The sequence below is a fragment of the Bombus affinis genome, chromosome 5, assembly GCF_024516045.1.
Source record: "Bombus affinis isolate iyBomAffi1 chromosome 5, iyBomAffi1.2, whole genome shotgun sequence".
NCBI classification, from domain to species: domain Eukaryota; kingdom Metazoa; phylum Arthropoda; class Insecta; order Hymenoptera; family Apidae; genus Bombus; species Bombus affinis.
The window spans coordinates 14825684-14853599 of NC_066348.1; the positions used below are offsets into that span (position 1 = coordinate 14825684).

The window sequence follows — 27916 nt, forward strand, 5'->3', positions numbered from 1 at the left end:
AAAGCACATAAAATTTAAGTATCTTCTGCCGTCGACAGACCGCGACTATAACGATAATACCTGAACGGTTCTGTATCAGGTTCCCTCGCGATTACTTTCTTCAATATCTCCGAAGGGGTTAATTCCGTGATTCCAAAAGGACCGTGTCTCCCTTGAAGTTCGTACAACACTATAGCGAAAGAATAAACGTCTCCTCTCTGATAATCTCGCACGACTGGCTCTTGGCTTTTCGTCGATCGTAACAGTTCGGGTGCTCGATATAGCAAACCTGTCGAATTTGAACTTTAATTGTATCGTTGTCCAAGACAAATGTCATTCATAAATGGAAAAACTTTGCAAAGAAAGGCCCACGAAATAAAATTCATTGAACAAATTGCGGACGTTTTACATAGCTCTAATTGAACTCTGTCTTTCTGAAGATTTCTCCACGTTACCGTAAATATATGTTTGTCCCATGATAAGTCATATGCATATCGCGTCTTTCTTCAAAAAGTTCATAAATTATCTGTTCGATAAATTACCGTGATACTTCTTCATGACGTCGCACGGCTCACACTCGGCGTCCTTTTTGAATTCGTGCAATCCAAAGTCCGCCAGCTTTACAACCCATCGAGAATCCACCAAGCAGTTCGACGTACTCAGCGAACCGTGAAATTTTATGACAGACTCGTGCAGATAGATCATCCCCTGGAAAGCGTACAAGCAGTAGCAAACTTGTGGACGGTGAATTCTATCAAAGGCGACGATTCTGGTATCAATTGCACTCGTCTGGTTGAATACGCGAAATTCTGAGATGATATAACCCGAAACTCTCGATAACATCGTACGAGTACGAAGTTTCAACGGGTTTTCACGAGGATAGGGAAAGTTTCAACGATCGATTGGGATTTCGATATGAAAAATTATATTCCACTGTCTCGACTACTTCTCTGTGCGAACCGTCGTAAGACAAAATGTTATTCGAAGGTTTCTCGTGACAAAATTTCCTTTCTCGTTGATCCTTTTTGGACAAAAGAGTTTGTCGATTCTCGAACGATACGTACCCTGATTATATCTCCGACTAAGGACGCCATGAACATATTATCCAACTTCATGTCCTCGTTCTCCAAGATATCCTGCGAGAAAAAAGACGAGAAAATTATACCGACGAATTGCGAACGTTTCGTCTACTTAATTATAAACTGTCCAAGTAATTACCTTGAGACTGCCACGAGCACAATACTCCACGACGATGCATATGTTCGGTGGATCGGTACAGGCTCCGATGAAAGCGTTCAAATTATCGTGTCGCAAGTCTCGCATCTAGAGAAACGATCATTAATTTGTACATGGATCGGTATATTGGGTTTCGATGTTCTCGAGGCCACAGGTTAAGTAACTCTTGGTCGACTGAATCGTAGTATGTATCCTGTTTATAATCTAATTGAATATATTTAAGATATATTTCTGGGATTATAGATTCGTGCACGCGAGACTAATTTTCCAGTATTGACACGAACTATAGTTAAAACCACAAGTTTCTACCGCAGCTCTAACAATATTAGCTCAGTTATTTGAGAAGGTCCTCATCCGCCTAATAAACTAACATTGTTAGTGAAAGTTTACGAGTTACGAGTTTCTAATATTAGGTTGTCTCAAAAGTTTCTTTCGCTTTACAAGGAATAGATGCACATTACAATAGATGCACAACATTTTTTGTTTTATATTATTTTATTGAATTATGTCTGATCCATTTTGTCCTATTTAAGATAAAGACCACAGTATTTTACAGATTAGGGTTTAAAGACACTTTTGGGACAACCTGATATAATCGACAATAAAACAAGGAGAATTTTGCAAATTAATTTTATAAATTGTAACTAAGAAATGACAAACTTATATGCGATCTACAACTTATAATTTGTCGATTTACCAATCGTTGTTACTGTTGGTTGCTAAATTATCGCACGAGGGCTGAATAACAGACGAACGGACAACTTCTTATCGAACGATCAGAAATCGTTCGATCGGAAGACAGAGTTTGATTGATGTTACGTATACGCTGGATGTCGATCGACCCAGTCAGCCGACCAATAGTTGGCTAATGTAAACGCGATTTAAGCGATCCATTCGAGCTCGTCCTATACTTACCACTTTCAGCTCTTTCTTCATCTCCCGTGTAATTTCGATCGATTTCTTCCGAACTTTCTTTACAGCGAATATCCGCCCCTTATAAACACCAATTTGCGTGTAAATCATCGAGTAACGAAAATCAGCATCTGGATTCGAGCTGAGAGAAACTTGGCTGGTTCTCACAATAGGCTGCGTCGTTGTCTATCCGGGAAAATTATTTCTCTCGTTAAAAGGACGTTGCTAGGTATTGTTTAACGTTTATTTAAAAAAAAAACAGGAATTTTACTACATTGTAAGGTATTATAGTTATCTAATCTTGCCACGTACGTAATATTTACTTTATAATGGAATAAGCAGATTACTAGGATCTCACAGTCGGTCTCATTGTATAAGAAGCGCAAGAGTATCATGCGGGATTTGATGGCGGAATAACGTCGAGCTTCGAAAGTCCCAGGATCAATTGGATCGAGGGAAATGACGGGAATAACAGAGAATTGGTATAAGACGACACAGAGAACGAAGCCAGGCATTTACCTTGGAATTGCATTTGGTAGGCGCCTCATTGGCTCCCGACGACTCGTCTTTCTTCTCTTTGATCTGGATGTCTTTGTAGTTCACCTTCCAGAGTAGGGAATCCAGTTCCTGCTCGTACTTCCAGTTTCTGTATAGCACCAGCAGCACCGCCGTGATAATCAACAGAAATCCGCCGGCTATACCGCCCATGATTTCTCCCGTGTGAGCTAAACGATTTGATCGTAAGTGGCCAATCTGTTCCAGATATTTTTCTATCGTTCTATACAATATCTCTGTACTTTCAAAGTTCTGCAATTTATAGTTCTATACATAGTTCTACAGTTCCACGTTTCTACAGTTCTATAGTTTTATAGTGTCCACAATATTCTAGTCTATAGTCAGGAGATTCTGGTCTACGACAATCTTATCTGCGGCTTCCTTTCCATTATTGTTATTCATTCTTTTTTAAATAAACGAACCATCGATTCGATCGTTTCGAATATTCGGGTCAGAGATGCTCGCTCCATTCGATTCTTTTTTAATTATACTCCCTCGTTCAACGTCTCGTGTTCAGGAGCGTTTAAATCGGTCACGACCGTGCCGACTGTGTTTCGTTGCATAATCCGTAATCGCAGTTACGTGGTCGAGATATGTATTCGATCTCAATTAAAGGAAACGAAAAAGATATCGGCGGGTAGGAAGGGCAAAAGCTGCCCTCCCCTCTCCTTCTTCCCTCTTGGACAGATTTACATATGTAAATTTGAAGATCGGACCGGCGAACTTTATGATGTATTTTCGAACGATCGGCCTTAAAGGTACCGGAGAAAGCTGACGAATGGTAATTCGAAGGAGAACCAAGACCCTCTACCCTGATCGCATTTTCACGAGCCCAAAAGTTTTGATTATCGAAGGGAAACATTATGTCTTACCGGTTGAAACCGAACACGTTGTTCGTTACCTCTTTGCTTTCACTTTATTTCCCTCTTTTTTCTCAATCAAGTGTCACGAAAAATTGATTTATCGCTACCATTGACGAAACCAGAAACGATAAAAACGATGGTCGTATACGTACAAGTGCATTTTTCACCGTGGTAACCGCAATGAGGCTCGGCGATGGGCGGCCCGTCACCGATCCACGAAATATCCCTTGTCAATCGAAGTTTCTGTAAGTGAAACGTGAATCGATAAACGAAACCAATGGAACGTGGCCGGTAAGAAAAAGGCATGGTTAAAAAATCAGTTAACGTCTTACTGGCAGATTCGTGCCGTTCTCTTTTCCCACAAAGTAAGCTATAGGGTATAAACCGTGTCCCTTTGTCGGTCGATTGTCCAGAGCAATCAGAGTGTAATTGCCTTCAGCGTCTCCGTTTTCGTCCATGTAGACCATATATCTGTACAGACGATATATCATGCAACAGGCAGGCGTCGTAACGCGCGCTTTACGCGCGCTAAAAGTCCTCATAAATTGCGCAAAGAAACCCGTGAAGCGTTATTTCCCGTCAATTTTTATACCATCGTTTCTCTTTCGCTCGTTATTAATTTTGCAGTTCGTTACTCGTCAAACGGTATAACGAAATATTATGCAAGCAATTATTCCACGATATTGGATAGCGGAGATACGAGCATCGATTATTTTAAGAGAGGAGGAAAATTACGAGAATCCGAGAGCAAGGATAGCCGCGTGAAAGCCTTAATTATTTCGTAGTGTCAATTATCATTCTAGACGCTTGCGTCATCGTAATAACGGCCGTCTCTGCTTTATTTGACTCGTGTACTTTAAACCGTCTTACGCACAGACGTAAATATTTCCACGGTGATTCAGGTGATCTCGTATCCCCTTCTCCAATTCCACGATTAATATCACTACGATCTTCCGGATAAATCGCCATTAGAAATAACAGCTGCTCCAACTTTCCAACTTTATCGAACTCGATTAAATTTTACAGAACGCGCAACGATCAAAATTTTAGTAGAAAATCGATAGAACGTTTTTACTAGCAACGATCATAAAATATTTCTCCAAGTTTCGAAAACAATTGGTAACTTTGTCACAAATAGCGTTCACGAGGATATCGTAGAATCGTCGTAAAATATTTCTTATGGGCGATATTTACGGCTATGTTTTCCGATGCATTCGTATTTTTGCATAACAAATAAATTACTTTACGTCATCTAGAAAAAAGATAAACGTCGTTCTAATCTCTATTTTTATCCTCCAAAGTCGCAGAATGTGCATAATTATTTCTCTGATGAGCTAAACGGCTAGGTTTTCGCCGAAACATACAAAGAACCACGAATTGCCTCGTTTTCATCTTCGTCCACCCGATTACGGCATGCTAACGGTAATCACTTCGTCGAAGATACATCGTCCAACTACGAGTCGACCATTTTCGGCGCATTTTTCGCGCCACGAGATCGTTCCGCCACGAAACTGATTTACATATCGTAAACCGGCGCGATAAACAGCCGATTCCCGATCCACCTCGTCTTTTCTCTTTTTCTTGTACGTACCCCATGGCGCTCCGATAGTGAACGCCGTAAAGAGTCGCCACCATTTCACGGCCGTTTCGAGGGTCCCGATTCTCGTCCAGAGCTTTTAGCAACGATCTTTCGTACAGATGCACCGCGTCGTACAGATACGCCGTTTCTGGCACGATCTGCCTTATAACACAAACAAACGATTACGTTTAAGAGTCGAAGATGCTTTTCCATTTGCGTCGAATGGCGAAGAAATTGTACAAATGTCATGGATCGATGGGAATTATTTTTATTCCGTGGCTTATTGCGTTATGAAAATTGTAATACGAGAAAGACGAGAGAGAATTTCATATGTTTGCAGAAGAAAGATAGGAATGTGATATCTTCAGAGATAAAAAATAAATAATCGACGTCATGGATTTTCTAGTGTTCGACGTCGAATAATAGGTTTACGTCTTTATGGAAATTTAAACATATTAGGTTGTCCGAAAAGTTTCTTTCGTTTTACGAGGAAATAATAGACGCACAATGTTTCTTGTTTTATATTATTTTGTCGAATTACGTACGATCCATTTTGTTCTGTTGAGACAAACACCGCGACTTTTTCTCAGACTTGGTTTAACTTTTGTACGAAGATGCACTGTTGCAAAAAACACGTTTGCGAAAGAAAGATACTTTTCAGACAACCTAATACAACACGCAACAAATATGCAAGAAATATATAAAATATCGGAAGTATAATGTTCGTTACAATCGTCGCAGAATGAAACTTTCTATTATCTCAGTTTTATTTCGTTAGTTGCGTCCATAAAAATTCGACTCTTCATAAATATCCACAATCAGTAACGTAGAGGTGTTTCCATTATCGAAATGACAATTTCTCAAGGTATGTGATTATGATAGTCACCTGAATAATTCCACCCATGTTCGCCAGTGGATTGGTGAAATAAAACGGATGCTTTTGCCTGTACTGATTCACCATTCGTGTAAAATTCTTCGAGTAAATTGGAGCGCTAGCTACTACGCTGAAGTAGCTGCGATACGCCTTCAGGATCGACGAGTTGGTCTTCTTCTGCCATAAACCACGGAAGTACTTGTCCGGTCGTTTCTCGTCGTATTGCTCGATATCGACACCGACCACCCAGTACTCGCCTGCGGCACGAATTCACGCGATATGCTTTTTTTCTCCGCGGACGACCATTTAATGAGAAATCTATACAGGATCGTTAGAATGACTCGCGTGGAAAACACAGATAGAGAAGAAGAACGTATGAATTCTTTTTCCTCGAAGGTCTGAATCACTTGCGCGACAAATAAGAATAACTGTATTTTTTAAGATGATCAAGCAGGATGGTTTTAGTAAAGCTTCAAAGACGATTATTAGGCTACGATCTAATGACACTGCACTCTAGTATATGTACCTGATTATGTTACAGCGGATTTATACCTTTTTCCAAGAGCTTCCTTTCGTCCAGAGCCATCAGCAGTCCCATGTGTTCATAGTAATTCCCTAGAATCACGTAAACTGGAACAAAAGCGTCGTACTGTCTCAACGATCGAATTTCAGCGATTATTTTCCTTCCTTTACTTGAAATTTTAATAATCCAAGAATTACGTTTACCTTCGAGTAATCAACTTTCTCTGTAGCCGCTTTTAATAGTCAAAGCAGGTCAATTTACGACTATTTTTAACAGAAAATTAAATATATTTCGAGTTATCAGGCAAATTACGTGCCGTATCTATTCACCGCGCGAAATTTCTGCAATCGTAACATGCGGGCTACCGTTCGTGTTCTAAATGTGCTCTTACACAAACTCGACGAAAAATCAAACTGCGGGTACTATATTTTAGACGGTATACCGTTTGTGATTTGAAAAAAAGGGAACGTCGAAGATCATTTCACCGCTACGACGATCGTCGCAAATTAAAAAAGCAGCCTTTGTCGAACTTGGATAGGCAACACCATTTTTACGTCTTTTCTTCTCTTACGAATTACTAAATCGTTTTATACTCACTTCGCGTTTCCCGATATGTTTCACTGACGTGTTTGTGGAACGGATTGGTCATATGCGTGACGTGATATGGTTCTTCCCAACAACGAAGAAAGTTCACTGTCACACCTGCAGAGTCGAACGACGATAGAATCGTCTCCGCGATCGTTGACATCTTGTTAAATTCGAACAGGGTCGAGTTCATGTACATGAACGTCACCTAAACGTTACAAACCAAGCTACAGAGATGTTACCAATTTATAATTTTCAAGCGTTCCACTTTACTAGCAACGGTATTTCGAGACATAGGAATTCCAAGCCAATATTCTTCGAAATTCTTATGTTCCGTAAAACGCGTGGCGACGATTTCAAACTTTGCTCGATATTCGGACGAATTAAAAAAAGATCATAATCTATAGTAACTCGGAAGTAAACCTATAAAATCGAATCGAGTATAGACTCTAAAATGAAATCTATTAAAATTCACGGATCGGTCTGACGACTCCTTGCGTCGCGGCTTATTCTACTTACTTTCGTCCAGTTAAATGCCATCAGCACGGAAACGACGGACTTGGAGATTTGCGTATCGGGTGGTCTCGTTCTCGCGAACGTGGGGAATTCCTTCTTGTCGGACGATTCGCGATGAGTACAAAACTGAAACAAAGTTTGCAAATTGACGAATGTAATCGTCGTGATACACCTAATATCGTATAATATTTCAAACGGAACCATGCGCAAAGATAAATTGCGTGGCTAGTTCCACGTGCGGCAAGCCAGTTTCGAATCTACATTGAGTTTCTAGGTTGGTCTATTACTAGGTTGGAAAGCGAGGGACACGTAATGCGAGTGATTAGTGTGTCAGCTGGACTCGCAATATAACGGACCAGCGGAAAATCGAACAACAGGGCGAATGAAATCGTATATGTACGATGATTCACGGCTGTCTCGTTTGATACCTGAACTGGATTAATTAATGCAATAGGATATTAAATTTGATAATAACGATAAGGATCGCGAGATCTGATCGAGTTGGAAACGTACGACAAATACAGTACTGTTCAAAGGTATTTGGATATTTTGTTCTTTATAATCGCTATAGTTACGTATAATTATTTCTATTCTTAATAAAACTTTTTTCAAATATTTAAAAGCTAGAACTGACACTCACGAAAGCTCCCAAATGTCAAACCTTGAAAAACGATAACATTTATAAATGGAATAGTAAAATATAATATTTCTATTTCGTTTAATAGAAAATTAACTGCTTCAGATCCCATAAAAAGGTAGTAAATGTTGGCTCTAATTAGTATAATAATTCACCATTATTTGATAATTATACTTAACGTTATTACAAATTGACAAAAGTGTTCATATACTTATGAACGTTAATGTACGTTAAAAATGTAAAATTGATCGGGATAGATAAAATCGATTAGTTTCTTTCGTTCGACAATGGGGCGAATTATTAAACGCATTTTTATCGTCGGGTCGATTAATTTCGCGCGAGTTCAATCGGAGGCGGTAGCTCGCGTTAAACGATTCGTGAAACAGCGTTGCTATATTTTTCGACACCGCGTCGCAGCGTCGAAGAGGAAAGTAAGTATTCAATGATCTGGATAATTTGCAGGGAAGATGAATGGTTTCTTTTCTCGATTTCCTCGCTCGGTCAGAATAGTCACGAGACTAAAAAGAATTTAACGAATCGCCGCCAGAAATAGTTTCATCTTTCTTCCCCTTGGCACGCTTTATCGTCTCTATCTTCCATCCTCTGTTTTCCTTTTCTACAAAACTCTATTTCTCCGATCGCACCTTCGCTATAAAACCCATTAGTCATAGTATGCAAAATATACAAACCCGTAATATATAAAAATATACATGACATTTCTAATATAAATTTCTCATCGCGTGATATTTAGAGAGTGAGACAAATCTCTATTTACTTTATTCATAGAAGCATGAATTCGCATAAATGGATCGGTACGATGACATTTCGAATGTGAAATTTATAGTACAATATTCGTATATTATATATCGTATTTTGTCAGCGTAACATAAACATTTTGTCAAAGACAGTATATGTCCAGAATAAACAAGAATAGTATTATATGTAGCGTTATATGTTTCTCGCGTTCTCCTTCGAAAGCTATCCTTTTTTTATCTTGAAGAGAATATTTCTAGAATAAAATCACTACCCTTCCACGAGAATAACAATGCGAACTCTTGATTTACTGCGATTTAAGCAACCATTACTGTATCTCATACGATTCGTAATTCTTCCACGTATCGTTCATCGCTTACCTCGTACGAAACATCAAACAAGTCGATTAAATTCGAATATCGTGCAAAATGTTTGGAGCTAACGAGCCTGCAACCCTGGGAGAAGCAACTGGCGAAATATAGAGATAGATAAAGGAACCGAGCTGACCATTCCGTGGCGCTGAATGGGTTAAACGTGTCGTAATCTCAGCTTCGCACATTCGTATTCCTCGGTGGTCGACGAATAATTTATTTCCTCGGTCGGCCCGCCAGCTGCTGGAAGCTTAAACCGCGCATTGCACCGCCAGATCACGTCGGTACAAGCGAAAAAACGATCGAACGAAACACTTCGGAGACCGTTCGTGCTATTACATAGGGTCACGGTTCTCGATTTAAATGGAACGCAACGTTCGATACGCTACAGTCGAAACATATACGGTGGAGTTTCGATTAACCAGATAATAGATCTTGATTAATCGGCATACTGCTTTTATCCAGCATAGAAATCATATCGCACGGTAGATACAATTTTTTTAGTTAGTTCTCGATTTAGTTGGGCTACTACGGAGCCAAATTAGAAGATTAATCAACGTCCAACTGTACTTTCGGTATTACAAACCGTGTAACGTTTGTTTTCGGTCGTGTGCTGCGGTCCTTACGATCGTATCTTTCCACGCCAGTAACTTACGACATTGCGAGAAATATAAGAGATCCGAACGAACCAGAGGTTCCAGGTTTAATGGAAAGGAAAGACGTTAGGAGTGTCCAAGACTCTCAGTGGTACTCGATCTTGTCGATATACGAAGAAACCGCGATAAAAGTAGCATCAAGCTGAAAGCATGCACACAGCAAACTTGTTACTTGACCAAAGTGCTTTTAAAGCTTAGGGCACGCGTTCCGTTAAAAGAGGAGGAGCCTCGTGCCGAGGGAAGCTTTTCCTAGATTTCGTTTGACTGCATTCGTACTACCAACTTTTCGTGGCGATACATTCGTCGTTACGTAATTGAGAAAGCATTTCGTATTAAAGAGCACGCGAGTGAGAGCATTCTTCGACATTTCCATATTCGTTTCCCCTCTTTTTCCAGCTTTTAATTCGTTGCGTTACCAGTTTTGCTGACGATAAGCATATCGAAGAAAGAGGTTAATACTCTATAGTTTCTCTTATAACAGCGCTTCTCTTTCGTATAAGTAGATTCAGTCGGTAGAAGTTCGTTTAATCGGAAGCGAACTAATATTTCGTTACGAAATTCTATCGTACTTTTTCCATTTGTTAGGAATAATACAAGAAATTTTATCGACGAAAGGAATAGCTATTTTTTCTTCAATTAGTAAAGTAAATAGAATTATTTAATCAGAAATTAAATAGTTCGTTATTGAATTCTTCGTCGTCGGGTTACATCGCCGAAGGGTTAATAGACAACAAAGTGGAAACGTTCCAGTTGACTCACGAACACATAGAATCGCGAAATAGACACGCGCATACACGCACCGGGATTCTTTGTCAAGGCTAAGAAAGAAAGAAAAGGCTACTTACGTAAGATATCATTGGAAGGTTGAACGCCGCCGCCATTCTGCCCTCGTGGATGCAAGTTTCCTGCGGTCCTATGTAAACGCTGATATTCTTCGTCCAGAGATCGGCGGTCATCAGGATGCTGGTCTCCTCTTCGCCATAAGTTTCCGCGACCAGGAAGTCGAGCTTGTGTCCGCGTCGACCGAGCTCACCTGCGTTCACCTACCAACCCAAGCAATATATATATATCCTACATGCTTCTCGTGGAATTAATTAAATTTAAGCCCATCTTCGCGGCTCTATTTCCCCGTGTCGTTCAAAGTGAACTCTACTATCGCGGGAGCTAGCTCAGAATTTCCTTCCAACTAAAAACGACAAGATTATTCCAAGTTCATTTTCTCGATAAGGCATTCAGGCGTTCGCGACGAAACTTTTTCCTCGAGAAGAGATTTGTCTGGATTTTACCAAGAATATGTTGCGATAAGTGGAATAGAGGGATTCCAAAATTGTATCGTTGTTAATTAGGTACTTCCGTGCTAATTGTGGTCAGTCTCGAAGCGTTCGGGGAAAAATAAGCGGTTCGGTTACCTCTTCCACGGCGAGCGATATGGCGCCGGATATCCGGTAACCAGGACGCTGATACTCCAAGTCGCCTGGACGTCTTTTCGAACCGGTGATATACCCGAGGGTGAATGTGTCGGCGTAGGCGCCCTTATCGAGTAAAACGTGGATCGCCGTTAGTAACAGACAAGCCCTCTCCACGTTTGCCAGTAGCATGCCCAGTTGCCGAACCTTTGCAAATCGATTTCATTTATTTGTCATTACAGTCTTGTACTAACCTGATTCGTTAGAATTTCAATCCTGCGATCTTCCTTATGTCTTTGTATAAAATATGTAAAAACTCTGCATATTTGCCGATATCATATCCAAGCGCGAAACTTTCGTAAATTAATTCCTTTCATTTACCATTACAACTCATTTCGAATTTAATTTATCATAATTTTCGTCCTATTCAATTTCCATGTTCTTTTTTCTCTTTAGAGGATGTTGTACGCAATAATTAAAAAACTCTGTCTTTAAAGTTTACCGTTTGCACTTAACGGAAGCGAATCTTTCGTTCATGCGCTACAAGCGATCGACTGCATCGAGCTTCTGTTTGCGAGTGGTATCCGATAAAAGCACAAGCTCGCCGGCGAAAAATATAGAGAAGGTAATGGATGAATCCAGTAAGCTCGACGGGGTTGCAATAAACACCATCGATCTCCAACGGTGTGCCACACTTCCTCTTCCTACTATTTCGCTTTTCGTTCACCGCTAACTACCTGCTACCAATGTCCTTCTTCCGCCTAAACTATCGTGTTACCGAGCGGTGGAGCGCGCGTCATCGACAGCTTACAAAAGAGATACATTTCTCGTGATCGATCGAACCGCGTTTCATCCACATACGAAGCTTTCAAATCGAATCTGACTTCGCCTTTCCGATATTGCAGCATCGAGCACGCCTTTACGATGTTCCCTTGCTCACCCAATTTTCTTACATTTCCTTTGTTCGACGATCGAAACGCATCAAACCTTTCTTTGTACGAATATTTCACAAATGAAAATAGCGGAATATTTCCTATTCCTTATGGGAGAATAAAAAATACTATTCGCTGTATATTATCGCATAATAAAACGCTAACGTTAAAACATTATCTTTTAAGCATAAAATTAGAAAATTAATAAAATTCATTTCTCCTGTGATCTTCAAATATAATGGAAGCTGAATCGACGTTCTCACGAACAGGAAAACGATGCCTCGCTTGTGATTCAGATGGAGGCAAAGCCGACGTTGTTAATCAATGACGGTGACTCAACGCATCGCTGTCATTCCTTTCTTTTTCTACACTGTCGTATCGTCGCGACGCACGATCGCGAAATCTTTTCGTCTTCTTCTAAGTACCGACAACCTACTCTCTTACGTAACTGCAACTTGTGAACACATTTAAAATTCTGTCCAACGACCTCGTCGGTTTTTGACGCGTTATTAAAATAGAGCACTTATAATAGATCGACGCGGGAACCGATATTCATCGACGCAATTGCTACGTCCACGATGGACATAGAAACGCGACTAAGAGAATGGTAACAAAATTAGAACGCGACTTGTGCACGTCAGCCGCACACGGCTCTTCTATTAATCCTCATACCGTTCGACTAGAAAACTTTCAACGAAATTTCATGTTGGAACAGTCGAGGAACAAAATACAGCAACGTAGGATTATTCGAGTGATCCGAGCTTCAACGTCTTAAGATTTAATCTCCAACTTGGAAATAGACAGCGAAATGGCCTATAGAAATAAAATAGACGAGCTACTGGATTACGATAATTACAAATTTAGAATATTAACATCGATCGGGGAAACGTAAAAAAGCTATGGCCGTCGAGCTGTCAATGTTTCGCAGCTTACCACACCATTAATAACGAGTTAACAGCTTGTTTTCGAACGTAGATCGCTTAAAAATTGTTCATAACCGAATTCGACAAATTGATTAGCTTCGCTCGAATAATCTTATTTCACCCTGCAGGAAATTGCGAACGAAAATCGATGGCGTTGTTCTTTGGGTTGGACTTCGACATGGTGATAAATGCGCCGTGACTTTCAGCTGCCCCAATGGTAATTAACGAGGTGTGCGGGGTTATTAAGCGCACGCGAAAACGGGGGCGGCTAAGAAATTAATTTTCCGCGGGTGGACTGTCACAGTCGGATCGATAATTTCGTACGTGGCAAGGAATAAATCGGTTAAGCGTTTGCATCGGTCGAATATACCTTTTAATGGCTGCCGGCAATTAAACAGATAAAAATCTTGACAGGATATCTCGTTTGGACGCTGGCTATGAAGACTTCATTCTCTTATCGAGAGATTTATCTCCCAGTCTGGTTGTATTGTTCGTGATTTTTTTTTTTTTTTTTTAGTCAGCTTAAAAGCAATCGGGCCGCGAAATCGACTTTGACTACCGTTTTTTCATTCGATATTTTATATTTCGTTTCATCTGCATGATAAGCGAGAATCAATTAATCACGCGATATCGTTCCATTGAATTTACGGGCTAGTTTTATTAAATTTACTCCGATTGTTTCGACCCGAATAATTTACGAAATGGTAGATTCAACGGTGTGAAATTTCCATCCAGCGACCCTATTCGCGGTGACGCGAAACGACGAAACACGAGCCGCAAATCTTCCATCGTGTTACATTGACGGAACGTTTACTTACCACCGAGACTCTAATTAACTTTGAAACTGATTCGTACAAATTTCCGTTTGACGCGTTGCAAGGCACGTGGCTCAATTAAGTCGGATACATGACGTCTTACTAAGAATATCTCGGTACTCGTTTACCGCTACCCACGTTCATTTATGCGTCGCGATGCTCCAACGTTACGTGTCCTTAATTAGTAAAGAATTATCGCCCGCTTGCAACTATCGCCAAGGCGAAATCGAATCTGCTGTTGCGACGAATCGTAATCTCTTCATTATATTCCCTTGGTGGCTGGAACAAACGACGGGCATTAAATTCGAGGTAGAAGACGTATTGAGCGTGCCTATACGTTACGCTTGTGTCGTGAGAGACTCGCGTGAATCTTGCGTAGCTGGCTGACTCTTACGCCTTCTTTTGCTCAGTGAATGCTTGTACTTTTTATTTTTCCTCTTCGCTTTATTTCGCTCCTTTTTCTTTTTTCTTCTCATCTTCTTCTTTTTCTTATTCTTTTTCGTCCTTTGCCTGTTTTCATAGTAGCGTTTAAATACAGATGTTCTCTTTCTCTCTCCGCGCGAAAGAAATCGTGAGAGCCGTATCGAGATGGAGGTCGTAAACAGACGCGATATTAAAAGGCCGCAGAAACAGATTTATGGCGTCGTGAACAATCGTCGATATGGTTACGCTCATGGTGGCGAGGTTCACAGCCAACGCTAAGAGCCGGATCTTTAACACATTCTTAACGAAGCTCGCGTTTTACTCCATCGGCAACAGGTTAATCGTTCCTTTTAACGCGTTTCAAGCCTATCGAACGAGGGTGTGGAAAGAAGCTTCTTTCTTTCAAAATATTTTTCTGCCCTCTATTTCTTCTCCTCTGTTATTTTATTTTTTAACTCTGTTTCCCTCGCTTCCTCTTCAGACTACTTCCTTTTTCTCTTTTTGGAATATTTCATTCGTAAAATGTATGGAACACGCGAAAATATAATGCAAGAAGTGATAGATTCTTAGAGGCGAGATCAAGGAAGCGAGAATTTCGGTGGACAATTGTTTTCTCGGATGCAATTGCGCGAAACGATAGAGGTCGTTTTAACAAGCGACAGGTGCTGGTTCGAAGCGACGGACATGGAAACCTGTACATGGAACTTCGTAATGTGGCATTCACTGCGCGTATTTCCGCTTGTCCCGGATAAATTTCCCGCCCTTATCTCGCGTCGTGCTAAATAAATATTCCACCTAACGCGTGCTTTATCGCGGAAGATCGCGAGTCGTAACGTACGTGCCGTGCAATATCGTCAGAATTATATTCCTTCCGTTTCGTTCCTTTTTCATTGTCCCTATTCGAACAGCGGATAACAGGCAAATTTTCCGGAAACGAAGGCAACTTCCGTCATTTTCGATAAACTTCGAGGAACGATAATATACGGATCGAACGAGTATGAGAAACTTTGCGATTCGTGAGCGAAATGCTGCGCAAGAATAAGCATATTTAATGAAAACATATACGGGCTACGCCGTGTATAAAAATCCATGTGACTGGAAAAAATACTTTGTGGCCAGTTCTTATATTAGGTTGGTGCATATGAAATTTCGCCTCTTTGAAGTTTAAATTTGACAAAAATATCGCGCGTTAAATTCTGCCCTATCTTCAATCACCAGCCACATTAAAGTAAACTCGATGTCACGTATAACGTAATTCGAAATCACATAAATTCGATGTTGAGAAGATTTACAGATAATAAAGATATCAAAACCTCATTATCGATGCTAAAAGTGTCGTGAAAGTCGCAGGAAACATAAATTTTCGGCAGGGTGAAGGAGTCCCCTGTTCTACATAAATAATTTTTTAATCAAAAGAAACCGCGATACTTTCTTTTTAAGAATTTTCGGATTCTCCGATCGACCTTACAAATTCGCACCATTGTTCCTCGATCTTCATTCTCGTTTCTTAATTTTTCTTTTGGAACGATCGTTCGGAATTTTTCAGATCTCGATAGTTCGAACGATCAAAGTTTCCTGTAACCCCGTAACAAATTTTGAGCCTCGAGACCATCGTCATTTTCCTTCGTCAAAGCCAACAGGAAGAGTCACCGTTTTCTCATTTGGCATTCGTTTTCATTCGCGATTGCCGGTGAAAAGTTAGAGGAAAGGCGTTTTCGAAATCCGCGGCCGACTCGCCAGCTGACGAAGGTCAGCGAGAGAAAGTAAATGTACCTGGTTGTAGCACGTTTTTATTACTATTTCCTTGAGGAGTCGCGGTATCGAACGCCTCGGGTATTCTTCGAGCACGTTACAATTCGCCATGGTCTCGCGCCAATGTGCCTTCTACGCGTCTACACGCATGTGTCCGCTTAAGCTATTACATATGTGGAACACGTTTGTTCATACTGCTGACTATATTTAGAAGTTTCTCGAAAGCGAACGTTACACGGTGAACCGTGCATAAGGAAAAGCCCCGCGAAATCTGGAGTAACGCTCTGGGTGTGTATACGCAAACTGTAAACGTTCGTTCGCGCGTTTATGACGGCGACGCGCGTCGTCGCTTCGTTGACTAGATCAATATTGAGATTTAACGCGTTCACTGTCTCACGAATTTTATACAAATACATGTTTTGCTCCGGCTGTTGCAAAAGATTGCAACGTACCTACGCGATGACGTTTGATTTTCAATGAAAAAATATGCGAAACATTACGTCGGTGATTTTTTACTTCGTGAAATTTATCCTATTTTAATGATTCTAAGAGATTGGGTAAAAAGAAATTTAACGAATCAACGATGCCAGTCAACGCGTTAAAACGGATATCATGCGATTTCCGTGTGAAACGGAAATTATTTAACGCAGCAGCGAACGCATTGATCGATTAAATCTCGTCGAATTAAATAACGTCGAAAGGTAACGTCCGATCAAAAGAAATAAATGATAGGGGATAGAGGGATCGTAGAAAGAAGAAAACGAGAAAAATATACGACGAAGGTTAAATCGTAAGGTTCGCGGAGCATGTTGCGTGTCAGGGACCTTGTCATGCTGCAACTCGATGGAATCTGATAAGGTCCATCGAGCGGGATAGGACACTCTCTTTCGACGGCTCCTTTTTTATAACAATTTTTTACGAGAACAAGCAGCCCAGCTTCTGCGAATGCTATTGGATAGGGACTCGTATGACCCACGGTTGGCCGTGGTTTCATACAACTACGAATGACAAAAGAACGGTCTCATAACCCACAAAATACGAGAGCAACCGCGTCCTTTCTCCTCCAATTTGCAAACGGTGTATCCTTGAATTCCCCGAATTAATTTCTTTGAATTACCGGAGCAGCGCAAGAAATAGAAACCAAGCGTCGAGAAATACGACTCGGCGGTGGATCGCGTTCGATTCGAAGGTAAAAGTAATCACGAAGAATGATTTGCGACGGGGAATCTCGACTACAGACCGGCAGAAAGTGACTCGATGCGATCATGGGGGCCGACTTTCGAAAAAGGTGATCTCGGTATCTGTGTCACATGGTGTTACATAGAGAATTTTAGGCACGCCTCGATTCGATTGCGTCAACGGATTATACGAAGCCACGAGCCTCGAGCTGCCCGATTCAATTTCTATTCGTTTACTGTTCGACCATCATTTTCTAATTAGACGAGCTCGTCAAGTAGGAATGGCGGATGATCGACGCGCGCATAATCGTTGGATAAACTCGACAACCGTCTGGCGAATAATTTATGAGACTACATTAATCATACCGTGAGTTACAAGTGTCATCGACGAGTTAAAGATAGCTTTGACGAGTGTCATGAGACCATCCTTGCTGCCAGACAACAATAAATCCTGCTACAGCAAGATCGGCCGTGATGGCGAGATCTAGAGCAAACAGCGAAGGCGTTGCTCGATTGTGTGCAAATCGAAATAGCGGTCGCCGATACGCGAGATACACGCTCTATTTTCGTGTTATTGGACCTTCCGTTTATTTTCGTAGACAGGCTAGGGCAAATCACCGAAACGCTGTTTGTTTCTATTCCGCGTCGAAAGTCACGCCGAGTGCCACCTCGTGTATTTTCCAAACTTCTTCACGCCCGCTGTTCGCAACTTTCAAAAAACTGCAATCTCTTTTCATCACCTTGGCTGAGTGTATTCTTCTGTACGCGAAATTTTTTATCTCGCGCTCTTTGTCTTCCCGCGTTGGTCGTTGACTCGTCGTCGTCATTTGGTTTACCTTCCCTTCGTTTCGACGATAAACCGACTGATCAGAGACGAGAACGATGTATCGCCGGTAACTAGACTGAAAATTCTCCAATTTCTGTCTTATGCTTACGCGCGGTATTGCCAAGCACCCACGCGGATACCGTGGATTTAACGCTCGACTTCTCTTTGTTAGATATTTCCTTGTTTCGATTCTAAAACAATTTATTACTCTGCCAGAGATATAATATGCAGTATCTCCTCTTGTGCTGTTGCACTTAAACGACGATTTTCAAATTGCTATCATAATTTCTTCGCGTTGAAGCTTGTTTCTATTGTATATTCATAAATCCTAAATTCCGTGTATTGCATAAATTCCAGAATTTGTTCCTATTGAAACTTGTTTCTAGCGTGCCTACTCGTAATAGACCTATCGCACGGCAAAGCGATCGTTCTAGCTAGTCACGAATTTCTTTGTGCGTTCGATACATAGAACAAATGTTTCACAGCGCAATTTCACATTTACCCCGCGTATCGGCACGGGATCTCGGGAAACGAATAATAAGAAAACATCACGAACATGTTTCTCGATATATCCAATGAAAGCAAATTAAAGCAAGTATCACGGTATGTAATTTCCATTAAAATTCGATGTGTCCAAAAATTCGATATCATTCGGACGGATCGAAAGAATTTCGCTCATTAACGATAAAGACGAAAGTATCTCAATTAAAGAGCGAAAACGTTGCGGAATCAAAGCAGGTAGAGCCTTTACTTTGAGAGCACCGCATCGCACCGGCTCCGGCTAAGCGCCTCGGTTTCTCGGAACGCTTACATCCTCGTAAATATCTGCACGTCGAAGTTGGTTAATACACTTTCGAACGAGTCGGCGGAAAGGGACGCAGGTGACGGTAAGTGGTTTCCTCCGACTTCTGACACCGTTCGCGATAAAAGGTTCAATCGTTCGCGGTTGCCGACGTTCGATTTTCGAAATTTCGACCGCCCCGTCCGAAACAAGATTGGCTACACACTCACGAGACCCTATTCATGATTTATCGGGCCAAGTTTTCGTCGGCACGTGGCAACACTTGCCCGCAGCCAGTCATTCAGAACTGGCTAGAGTCCTTTCCACGTTGTCCCGATCACCTTTCCCCCTTTCGATCACCTACCAACTCCCATTCCAATCGCCTTCTTTTCTATTCTTCTTTTTTCGCCAGCCTACGCTCCTCCGAACATCGCCGACCTTGCCTCTCTATTTTCTCTAACCTGTCTCTGCTATCGCGTTTGCGCTCGTTGTTTTTTGGCCTACTTCAAACGGTGCGTAGAAGCTCGACATGGAATTTTAGGGAATCGCAATACAAACGAACGTCGTACGCAGACACGTGTATGCTAATATTTGGTAGAGATAGAAAAGCGTGGATTAAAAATCGTAAAGACAGATTTTGTAACAATGCGTGTACAAATAGAAACGAACACGTGCATTCCAGTATGAAGTGCAGATTAAAGTACGTGGATTAACAACTTTCTGACTACATGTCCTATTGGCGTATTGTTCGAGTAGGTGTTGCAATTTGTCACGCGCTAGAAAAACAGAGGCAATTTTAAAGAGTCGCAGTAGAAATGGATGTCCATTCACAGACACGTATGTATTTCAATATTATGCGAAGATAACAGCGCGTTGATGAAAAATTGTATCAGTGTCGCGCGTTGTATTAGCTCATATATTACAGTTATGACTTTCGAGTGAAAGAAAAAGGAACACCTTGCTGCGAAGAAAATCGAACGATACGCCTGTTAGCTTATTTTACATTGATCGAAACGTTTCATCGAAATCTTGATTATAATCTTCTTCATTCTCAATGAATTATCATGCTTACCTGTGTCGTCGTATTCCCGTGTAATTATACTTTGTCAGAGACAGACGATTCTCAGTGGAACATCAGAAGTCGTACGGACACGCGAAATTGCATTCCTGGAAAAGAAAGAGCGCGCAATGGACACCAGTGGCACCACGTCGATCGCGATACCGACACCGTGGAAGAAATTAAAGCATTCCAAGCGACGGCGAACTAGAATCTCCGTAATTTAAATTCGTGACTGTCGCGTGGTCCACGTGAAAGAGCGTGCAAGAACGCAGCCCGTAATCGTTACGGTGTATCAAAGAAATAAAAAGCACCGGTTGCTGCTATTTTCCTATCTATTTCACAGATTCGTTCGCTATATCCCATTGAAGAAGCTTCATGGAAAAAATAACAAACAAACAGACAGAAGGAAAAAACCAGAAATTAGGAAAGTAGAGAATGATTTTCCTAAATTACCGAAGGTAAGATACAGCGCAAGGAATGATGTAACGCGCGACGAAATCGTGATGGAAAATGACACTCGAGGGAACGATCGAGAATTACATTTGTTGAAAACGATAGAGAATTTAAATTGAAACGACCGTCCCGCCGGTACGAAGAGAACGACGTGAGACCGGCGGTCGACAGTGATCGTAGGCGCGCGCGGCCAGACTGACTTCTCTCTGCTCGTCCTCTTTCCCTCGTAGCTCGTACGTCGAGCGTCGTCGCCGTCGGCGTCGTCGTCCCATTCACAGTCCCCGACGCTACTTCGACGCGGTGATATGTTGCCCAGGCGCATGAGCACTAGCCGCGAAAACGATTCGAAAAAGGGGGAGGCGCGCGGAACTCGACCGACTGGACTGTTCCTTTCGATTGCCGGCAATCGTCGTCTTTTTAAGGATCTTTCGCGTTACGTCCAATATCCATTCTCTCGCGATCTCGTCGTTAGAACACCGACCCGACATTGGTATATTTAGATAGTGTATATAGTTATAGTTAATATTCAAGGCTAGAAGTTTTTCACGTCTCTACTTCAGAACTTTTACCAAAGTAATCGAAACGAAAGTTATAGAAAAAAACGTGTAACGCAACGAGAGACACAAACTTTTATCAAAAGCTTTTAAAAATCAAACTTTTCTGCAATTATTCATTTTAAAAATTCTGGTAGCTGTAACTCGATCATACGCGACAAACAACGTTTGCAACTGAAAATTAAATTAAATTCTTCTGGTCCATCGCACAACGCAAAGTCGAGAATTCTAACGCGCCCGAAAGGAGATGAAGATTTACGACGTTCCATTCGTGCCGATTTTCTGAAAGCGAGCTACCAGCCGGATGGAAATAAAAATTCATGTTCCGTCGCGACGATCCGCGAGAGCTCGCTTCTTCGAAAATTTCCCTTCAAATTTCCCCTCAAATTTCCCCGATCCTCGAAGCCTCGTGGATGACACCGCAGCACCAACATTCTGTCAACCGCAAATAAAAGCACGCATTATCCGATGGTTGGGGGATTATGAAAGAAAGTCGGCCCATTCTTGGCCACCGTTCGACGTTTGAGAGAACGAGGCAGCATAGAGCGAAGGAGCTGCTCCCCGGTGAAACAGCGCATCGTGTTCCCTTCGAGTATCTAATCCAGCGTCGACGAGTATTCAACCTCGCGTTTGCATCCACGAGGCTGAAACTTTCGACTCTCGTTTCATGCTACGTCCGAAAGTCAACGAGCTCGTGTCTGTGTCTATACAAGTTGATCTTCACGCATGTACGTGTCAGTGGATCTATGCATGACAAGAGATCATTAATATCAAGTTATACCGGTGGAAGTGATATCATGCTGGTTTGACGTCGAATGATATCGACGTTCCTGTCGGAATGAATTTATACTCGATGGAGTCTGTTTCTGGTATTATTCCATGCCACGATTATGCGTGTTGTACGAAACGTTTTGAAATTTCATCCGCGCCGGAATGGGATCGGACTACCGCGATTACGTCGATAAAATTTGAAATCGATTTAAAAATGTATATGGAAGTTGGAAGATCGTAACAATAGGGTGTGTCATTACAATGCTAATGAAATTTCAAAATGCTTCCTACGATATATACGAGAAGATGCTCCGTGATAAGCGCAGAAATGCTTCCACGACCCACTGTATCTTCTTGATACGTTCCAGATTCTGGTCTATTCTTTCGTTCTTCTCTAATGCTCTTGAGGAAACGTGGGAACCCAACGCTTCTACCAGGCACAAACAAATCTTCGTGCGCTCAGATTACAGATGAAATATTTGCCAGGCAGCTGTCGTATATTTTAAAACTACAAGAAGTCTAGAGCACCAAAGGCGTGCAAAATATGAAATTATGGTTCATCCGGCTTTACCGTCTCTTCGCTGCACCATTAAACATCGTCGATCTTGGGAAAGAAGGGCAAAAAATTTCGCTGACAGCAACGGCCGAAACTTCGAATTTTTGCGCTCCGCAGATAAATCTTGCCGGCCATATTTTTCCACGCGAGAGCGTTCTCCTTTTTGAACGTGAAGCCGAAAAAGCGCGATTGATCGATGGTGTTCGGTGGGTCGGCTCGTGAAATTTTTCAGGTCCTGGTCGATCGAATTCGCCCACGAAAAACTCGCTGTCACGTTGATCTCACGCGAAGTTTCGTCGCGATAGATCGACGAGGAAGGGGAGAAAGGAGGCGGAGTACGGTACTGCAGTCGGATAACCCTCTTTTTTCGCATCGTCCACCGATTATGCATTACGCAAGTGCGTAAGAACGCGCGGAACTCGCGCGTGACTTGCTTTGGAGAAAGGTGCTTCTACGTACGCGCGGGGACAAACCGTGCCCCTCGCCGCGAAACACATCGTGAATCTACTTCTTTTTCCAACTGTATTTCTCTCTACTTTCACGTAACACACGGCCCTTGTCCTATCGTAACTAAAATCTGAAATTTCGTGAAAACTCGTGGCTCGTGAGTATTTTGACCCGAAATCGGACTGGTATCGCGAGTTGAAATTTATCGCCAGTTGAAATTTATCGCGAATGTCTTTCGGAGGTTCGTGGTTCTTTGGCTGCGAGCTCCTTTAAACGCCCGACCGGTGAAATTTACTGTAAGGACCCGCCTCGTTCGTTCCCCCAAGAGAAATAATACCTTCTTTCGTAATTAACTTAACAAAGCATCTTTATTTCGCTTGGCATCGTTCGTTTCTAATATTTCAACGGTAATGGCCGAAGGAACGGAAGAATGGCAAATGAAAGAGGAAAGGGAGAAAACGATTTCGAATTCAGCCCAGTGACGCGATTAAAATATCGCCAAGCCCAACGGTGAAACGAAGAAAAAGTCAATCATCCGGCGGGCGTGAAAGTTCTTCTCGAGATTAGCCATACGCCCTTTCACGCTCGATCGAGGTAAATCACGCAGTTAGCATGGTAATCGCGTCTCCACCGTTGAGGAACGCGTCGTAAGTAAGACCTCGTGCGCACAACCTCATCCGCGATTTTTCTACCGAGCCAAGCGAGGAGAGGAGCGGCTCGTCCTCGGGATCATTGTCGCGCGACCTAGTTTTCCACACGGTTAATTAAATCTTTTTTTTACCCGGGCGGCTCCAATCGAAATCGGGCCGCATGGGGTGGGACCGGCTATTAAACGCTCGTTACGCCTCGTTTTCGTGCCGATAGCACCGTCGAAAATGTATAAAAAAGAGCAAATTTCGTGTAATTGCCATCCCCATCTCAGGCAACCGTCGATCTTGTTACACGAACGACAAGGCGACACGACCACCACGACGATCTTTCATCTCCTCCTGCGCTGCTTGTTTGTTTTTCCATCCCATTAAATTGCTTTTTCTCTTCCTCTCGTTTATCCTTTTTGATCTTTCATTTTTATTTTCTTTTTCGATCGAGGTTGTACCTAGTCTACTCACGAGCATCGACAGGCTTTGAAAGGTTCTATTTCTTTTGATTTTACGATTTTCATTTTTTTTTTTTTTTTTTAATCTGCTTCATAGGTGTTTCTCTAATGTATTCGTTTTATTCGTTGCTTTTACAAGATCGTATCGGCAGCGATACAGCATTTAGTTATTTTTACGTTTGCCGACTTATATAGGTCAAGATACGCCATAAATTTCGTGTATTCTTTTCCTTTTCTTTTTCTTATGGGACGATCACCGTATCGTATTTTAAAATCAATTTATCGATACTCGTTGCACTAAAACTACACGCGACGAATTATCGGGAAAAAAATCCGCGAAATAACCTAGTTATATTTAACGACGAAAGAGAGCAGCAGGTGGAGCGAAGTAAAGTAGCCGGTTAAGAGTCGCAAATTGAAAGACAAGTGGACCTTCGGGACATCAGAATTCAACTTTGTGACAAGTATAACGACACAAAGATTCATCGATCATCGTACGTGATCGGCTTGTTAAACAAAGCTACTATCGTAGTCATCGATCTGGTTTCCGTATGTAGAATGAAGTTGTTGTTGATCGAACGAGACGAAGAAGACGACGAAGGAGGAGAGGAAGAAGCAAGAAAGGAACGATCAACGGTTCAGAAGCGTTCTCACGTAAAAATACTCGCGTTAATTTCATTGCACGCGTTAATACATGCTCCGAAATGGTTCGCTTTCCGATCGTTCGTAATTACACCGATTATCCGTGGTGAGCGTGCATGTCCAGCCATTTTGAACATAAATTACTCGCGATCACCGATACGTCCCTGCATCGGTAGAGAAATAAAAGAAATCGCGATGGAGTACGTGACCATCGAAAGGTTCTGCCCTTTTTACCGATACTTTCTCGACGTTTGCAACTGTTCCCGAGTTGGCTCGCGGCCAACAATCATTTTATTATCGCAGTTTACACCGCACGGGACTGGCTAACCACGTTGGTCGTTAGTATTTTGTTAGAGGTTTTCCCGGGTTAATAAATTGGATAGCATGGGACAAGTTCAAATTCACGATATCGTTTCGCCTATTCGTTACAAAAATGGAGCAACGAGATTGTCGCGACTGAAAATTCCACCGGTCTCGTCGCTCTTCCCTTTGTAACTCGTATAAAACTGGCCGCAATTTAAAAACTACTTTACGAAACAACGTTTTAATTTCGAAATAATAGTTTCCGCTTAACGGTATCAATTTTTAACGCCGCATTAACCCGATAAGGAATTTCTGGCGGAGCGTAATTCTTGCGGTCGTAGCTTTACGACCGTAAAACCACAGACCCATTCAGGTTCTCAGAACCTACGCAATTATGTCTAATTCGCGATACATTCGTCTTATTTTTTCCTTCTTCGAGGATTTATCGGGATACACTCGCAAGTTTGACGTTGAGTGTTCTTCGCGGCAAAGTGGCTCGACTTTGTATGAAATTATCGATGTGGTTAAAGCTGTGAAAGACTATCAAAGGTGCTCGAATGACACCTGTTGCTCCACACCGAGTCTTCGACAGAAATTTCGTCGGGTCCGCTTTTCCATGGATTTCGATGTCGCTGCCAATATTTTACCTGGATAATTGTAACCTGCCCGCGGTCCTCGTAAACGCCATTTCGCGAGAATTACACCTGTACGTATATTGATAATAACACTGCTGCCACGTAATAACTTGGCAATACGTTTAATTTTCGTGATACTTGCTCCACCATCTCTTTACCCCGTGTACGTTTTACCTTACGTTTGAATTCTCGTTGTATATCGAGACACGGATTCCACGAATAAAACGCCCGGAGCTTCATCGCGATCCTGTATCTTTCGTATCCGTGCTTCGCGTAGTTTCAAAAGTTATTTAATAAGGACCGTTCGACGGCTGATGGCTAGGCGAAACTTCTGCCCGTTTTGCCGTCGACCTTCGCTCACGAACGTCTCTTCTTTATGTTTTCCCACGATGAAAATGCTTCCCCCGGAACGGAAGTCACGGACGAGCTTGATTAAAACTCCTTCCATAGCCTCCTTTTTTTTTCCTTCTAGAAAACGTCTTTTCCTGTTTTTTCATTAGACTCGGACGATATCGAAGCGGTGCACAATAAGAAATTGAATTCCAGATGAAAACATCGCGATAGATGAGTTTTTCTAGAGCTTCTGGCAATTTGAATTCCTGTTAAAAAAAGAAAAAAAAAGAAATTAGATGAAAATCGAATATTCATATCACAGTAGAGCTCCGTTTGTTGGAACGAAACTTCAGCGTCTGACGAAACGAACTCCTGGTAACTGAATCTACTTATATGGACGCGAACTCACTGCGCATGAAGCTAGATACGTTTTTCCGAAGTTTCTATAAATTTAAACTTCTCTTTCTCCACCAAATTTAGATTTATCGTAGATCAATAAGGAAGAATCTCAGGTTTCTTAAACTTATTCCCTGATATAATTCGTATCGAGACCGAATAATCTTATGAAATCGACGATGACGTTTTATCGCGATATAAAATCCAAGATTCCAATTGTGGTTAATAATTACTCGATGTCAATTAATGGCAGAACCGATTAAAGAGCCAGAATGAAAGGATCGAGACGCTCTCTGAGCACAATAACGAAATCGACGGCATATTTAATTTCCTGTGGCCGGAAACTCGGCAAAGCAAACAAGAATCGTTTCAGGCTAACTGAACGTCCCACTAATTCAAGCCAAGCCAACGGGTAGATTTTGTCCACAAGGGATAGATCGACGAGGAATCAACGAATTCGACGCTGTAATTTAGCGACAGCCCTACCGACTACTGGTAATGCTATTTGCAAACGATGTTTAATTACTGACGAATAAGGATCGATTCGTCTCGACGATATTCAATTCACGAATCGACCAAAACTGTTTGATTAGTCGAAGGACGCACAGATTAATTAGCTTCTCGCGAGTATCTTGTTGGAAATTGTTAATCGTATGATATTAACGTCTTGTTATTGGTATAATAAACGTTTGTTCGATTGCTGCAAGTTGATAGAGACAATGGAAATTCATTAGAAAAGTTTACATGCCTCTGAGTGAGTACTAATTATATTGGAAATATTTCGAAACTTATTATTAACGTAGATATTCTTGGAACTGTTGGCTATCTATCTATATGCGGTTATTCGTACCTTAGATAGGTACAAGTAGAGGATGTTACGTGAAAATGAAATAAAAATGAGATACGCAGCGATGTTTCGATAAAAATAATGAAATATTGGGCGCTCGTTAGAAAAAAGAAACAACGAAAAAAAAAGATCGATGTAACAAGGTCTGTTTGATAAATTGATAATAGAAGGACGTTTAAGAGGCGAGAGAAAGATGGCGCCACTAGTTCAACGCCGAGCCATCGAGTTCCCAACGCTTTCCTCGTTTTTCTTTATCTATAACGGGTTCTAATAAAGAGAAATTTGAAAAATTGCGCTAATTGCAGTATCGTTTATTGCCACAAAATGTAATACCCGATCACGTAGTAAAATTAAAATGCAATACAAAAGTATCAATTAATTGCAACGATACTTTGTTATCACATCCTCTTCCGTTGGTCGACTTTTAATTCTCTCGACGACTGTTTCGCGAATCGATCGATAAAGCTCCGAGATTTCATGTCGAATCAGATACGAATAATTAAAACGTATCGCTGTTTCGATCTGGACGAAAAACTTTGTAACACTGGCGACTTAATTTCCTCGGAATTACGTATGGTTCGTTAGCGGCATGCGTTATCTAGCAGTTCGACCGATAAATAATCGTCGATCTACGTGTAAATGCGAGATGCCCGCCTCTTTCCTTATCTCGATTCGATCGCTTATCGTTTAATGCACGAACAGAATCGAAATGGGTGCAGTGCGGTGAAAGAGGAGCGCTGGCTGCCAC

The 27916-nt window shown here is 41.6% G+C and overlaps 1 protein-coding gene and 1 long non-coding RNA gene across 6 annotated transcripts in view; one reads left to right on the forward strand and one right to left on the reverse strand.

Annotated features, from left to right (window-relative positions):
• LOC126915948 (guanylate cyclase 32E) overlaps positions 1 to 20873 on the reverse strand; it is a 57228-nt gene extending 36355 nt beyond the window's left edge. The window contains exons 1-17 of one of the 3 annotated variants that reach the window (XM_050721176.1): positions 20789 to 20873; positions 20148 to 20242; positions 11449 to 11652; positions 10885 to 11082; positions 7626 to 7748; positions 7119 to 7314; positions 6551 to 6628; positions 6011 to 6255; positions 5137 to 5282; positions 3878 to 4016; positions 3698 to 3788; positions 2647 to 2852; positions 2131 to 2313; positions 1198 to 1302; positions 1044 to 1115; positions 522 to 687; positions 61 to 268 (exon numbers count right to left, since the gene is read on the reverse strand). In XM_050721176.1, coding sequence (XP_050577133.1) covers positions 61 to 268; positions 522 to 687; positions 1044 to 1115; positions 1198 to 1302; positions 2131 to 2313; positions 2647 to 2852; positions 3698 to 3788; positions 3878 to 4016; positions 5137 to 5282; positions 6011 to 6255; positions 6551 to 6628; positions 7119 to 7314; positions 7626 to 7748; positions 10885 to 11082; positions 11449 to 11637 — 2345 coding nt within the window. In that variant the 5' untranslated portion in view covers positions 11638 to 11652; positions 20148 to 20242; positions 20789 to 20873. Of the gene's footprint in view, positions 1 to 60; positions 269 to 521; positions 688 to 1043; positions 1116 to 1197; positions 1303 to 2130; positions 2314 to 2646; positions 2853 to 3697; positions 3789 to 3877; positions 4017 to 5136; positions 5283 to 6010; positions 6256 to 6550; positions 6629 to 7118; positions 7315 to 7625; positions 7749 to 10884; positions 11083 to 11448; positions 11653 to 20147; positions 20243 to 20588 lie in introns of all 3 variants that reach the window. The other 2 variants (XM_050721177.1, XM_050721175.1) reach the window with 2 other exon arrangements.
• LOC126916048 (uncharacterized) overlaps positions 1 to 27916 on the forward strand; it is a 121377-nt gene that overhangs the window by 7462 nt on the left and 85999 nt on the right. Inside the window, exon 1 of one of the 3 annotated variants that reach the window (XR_007710402.1) lies at positions 22923 to 25667. The exons of 1 other annotated variant lie outside the window; for it this stretch is intronic. This is a non-coding gene — a long non-coding RNA (uncharacterized LOC126916048). Of the gene's footprint in view, positions 1 to 22922; positions 25668 to 27916 lie in introns of those variants that run through there. One more of the 3 variants, XR_007710403.1, reaches the window with a different exon arrangement.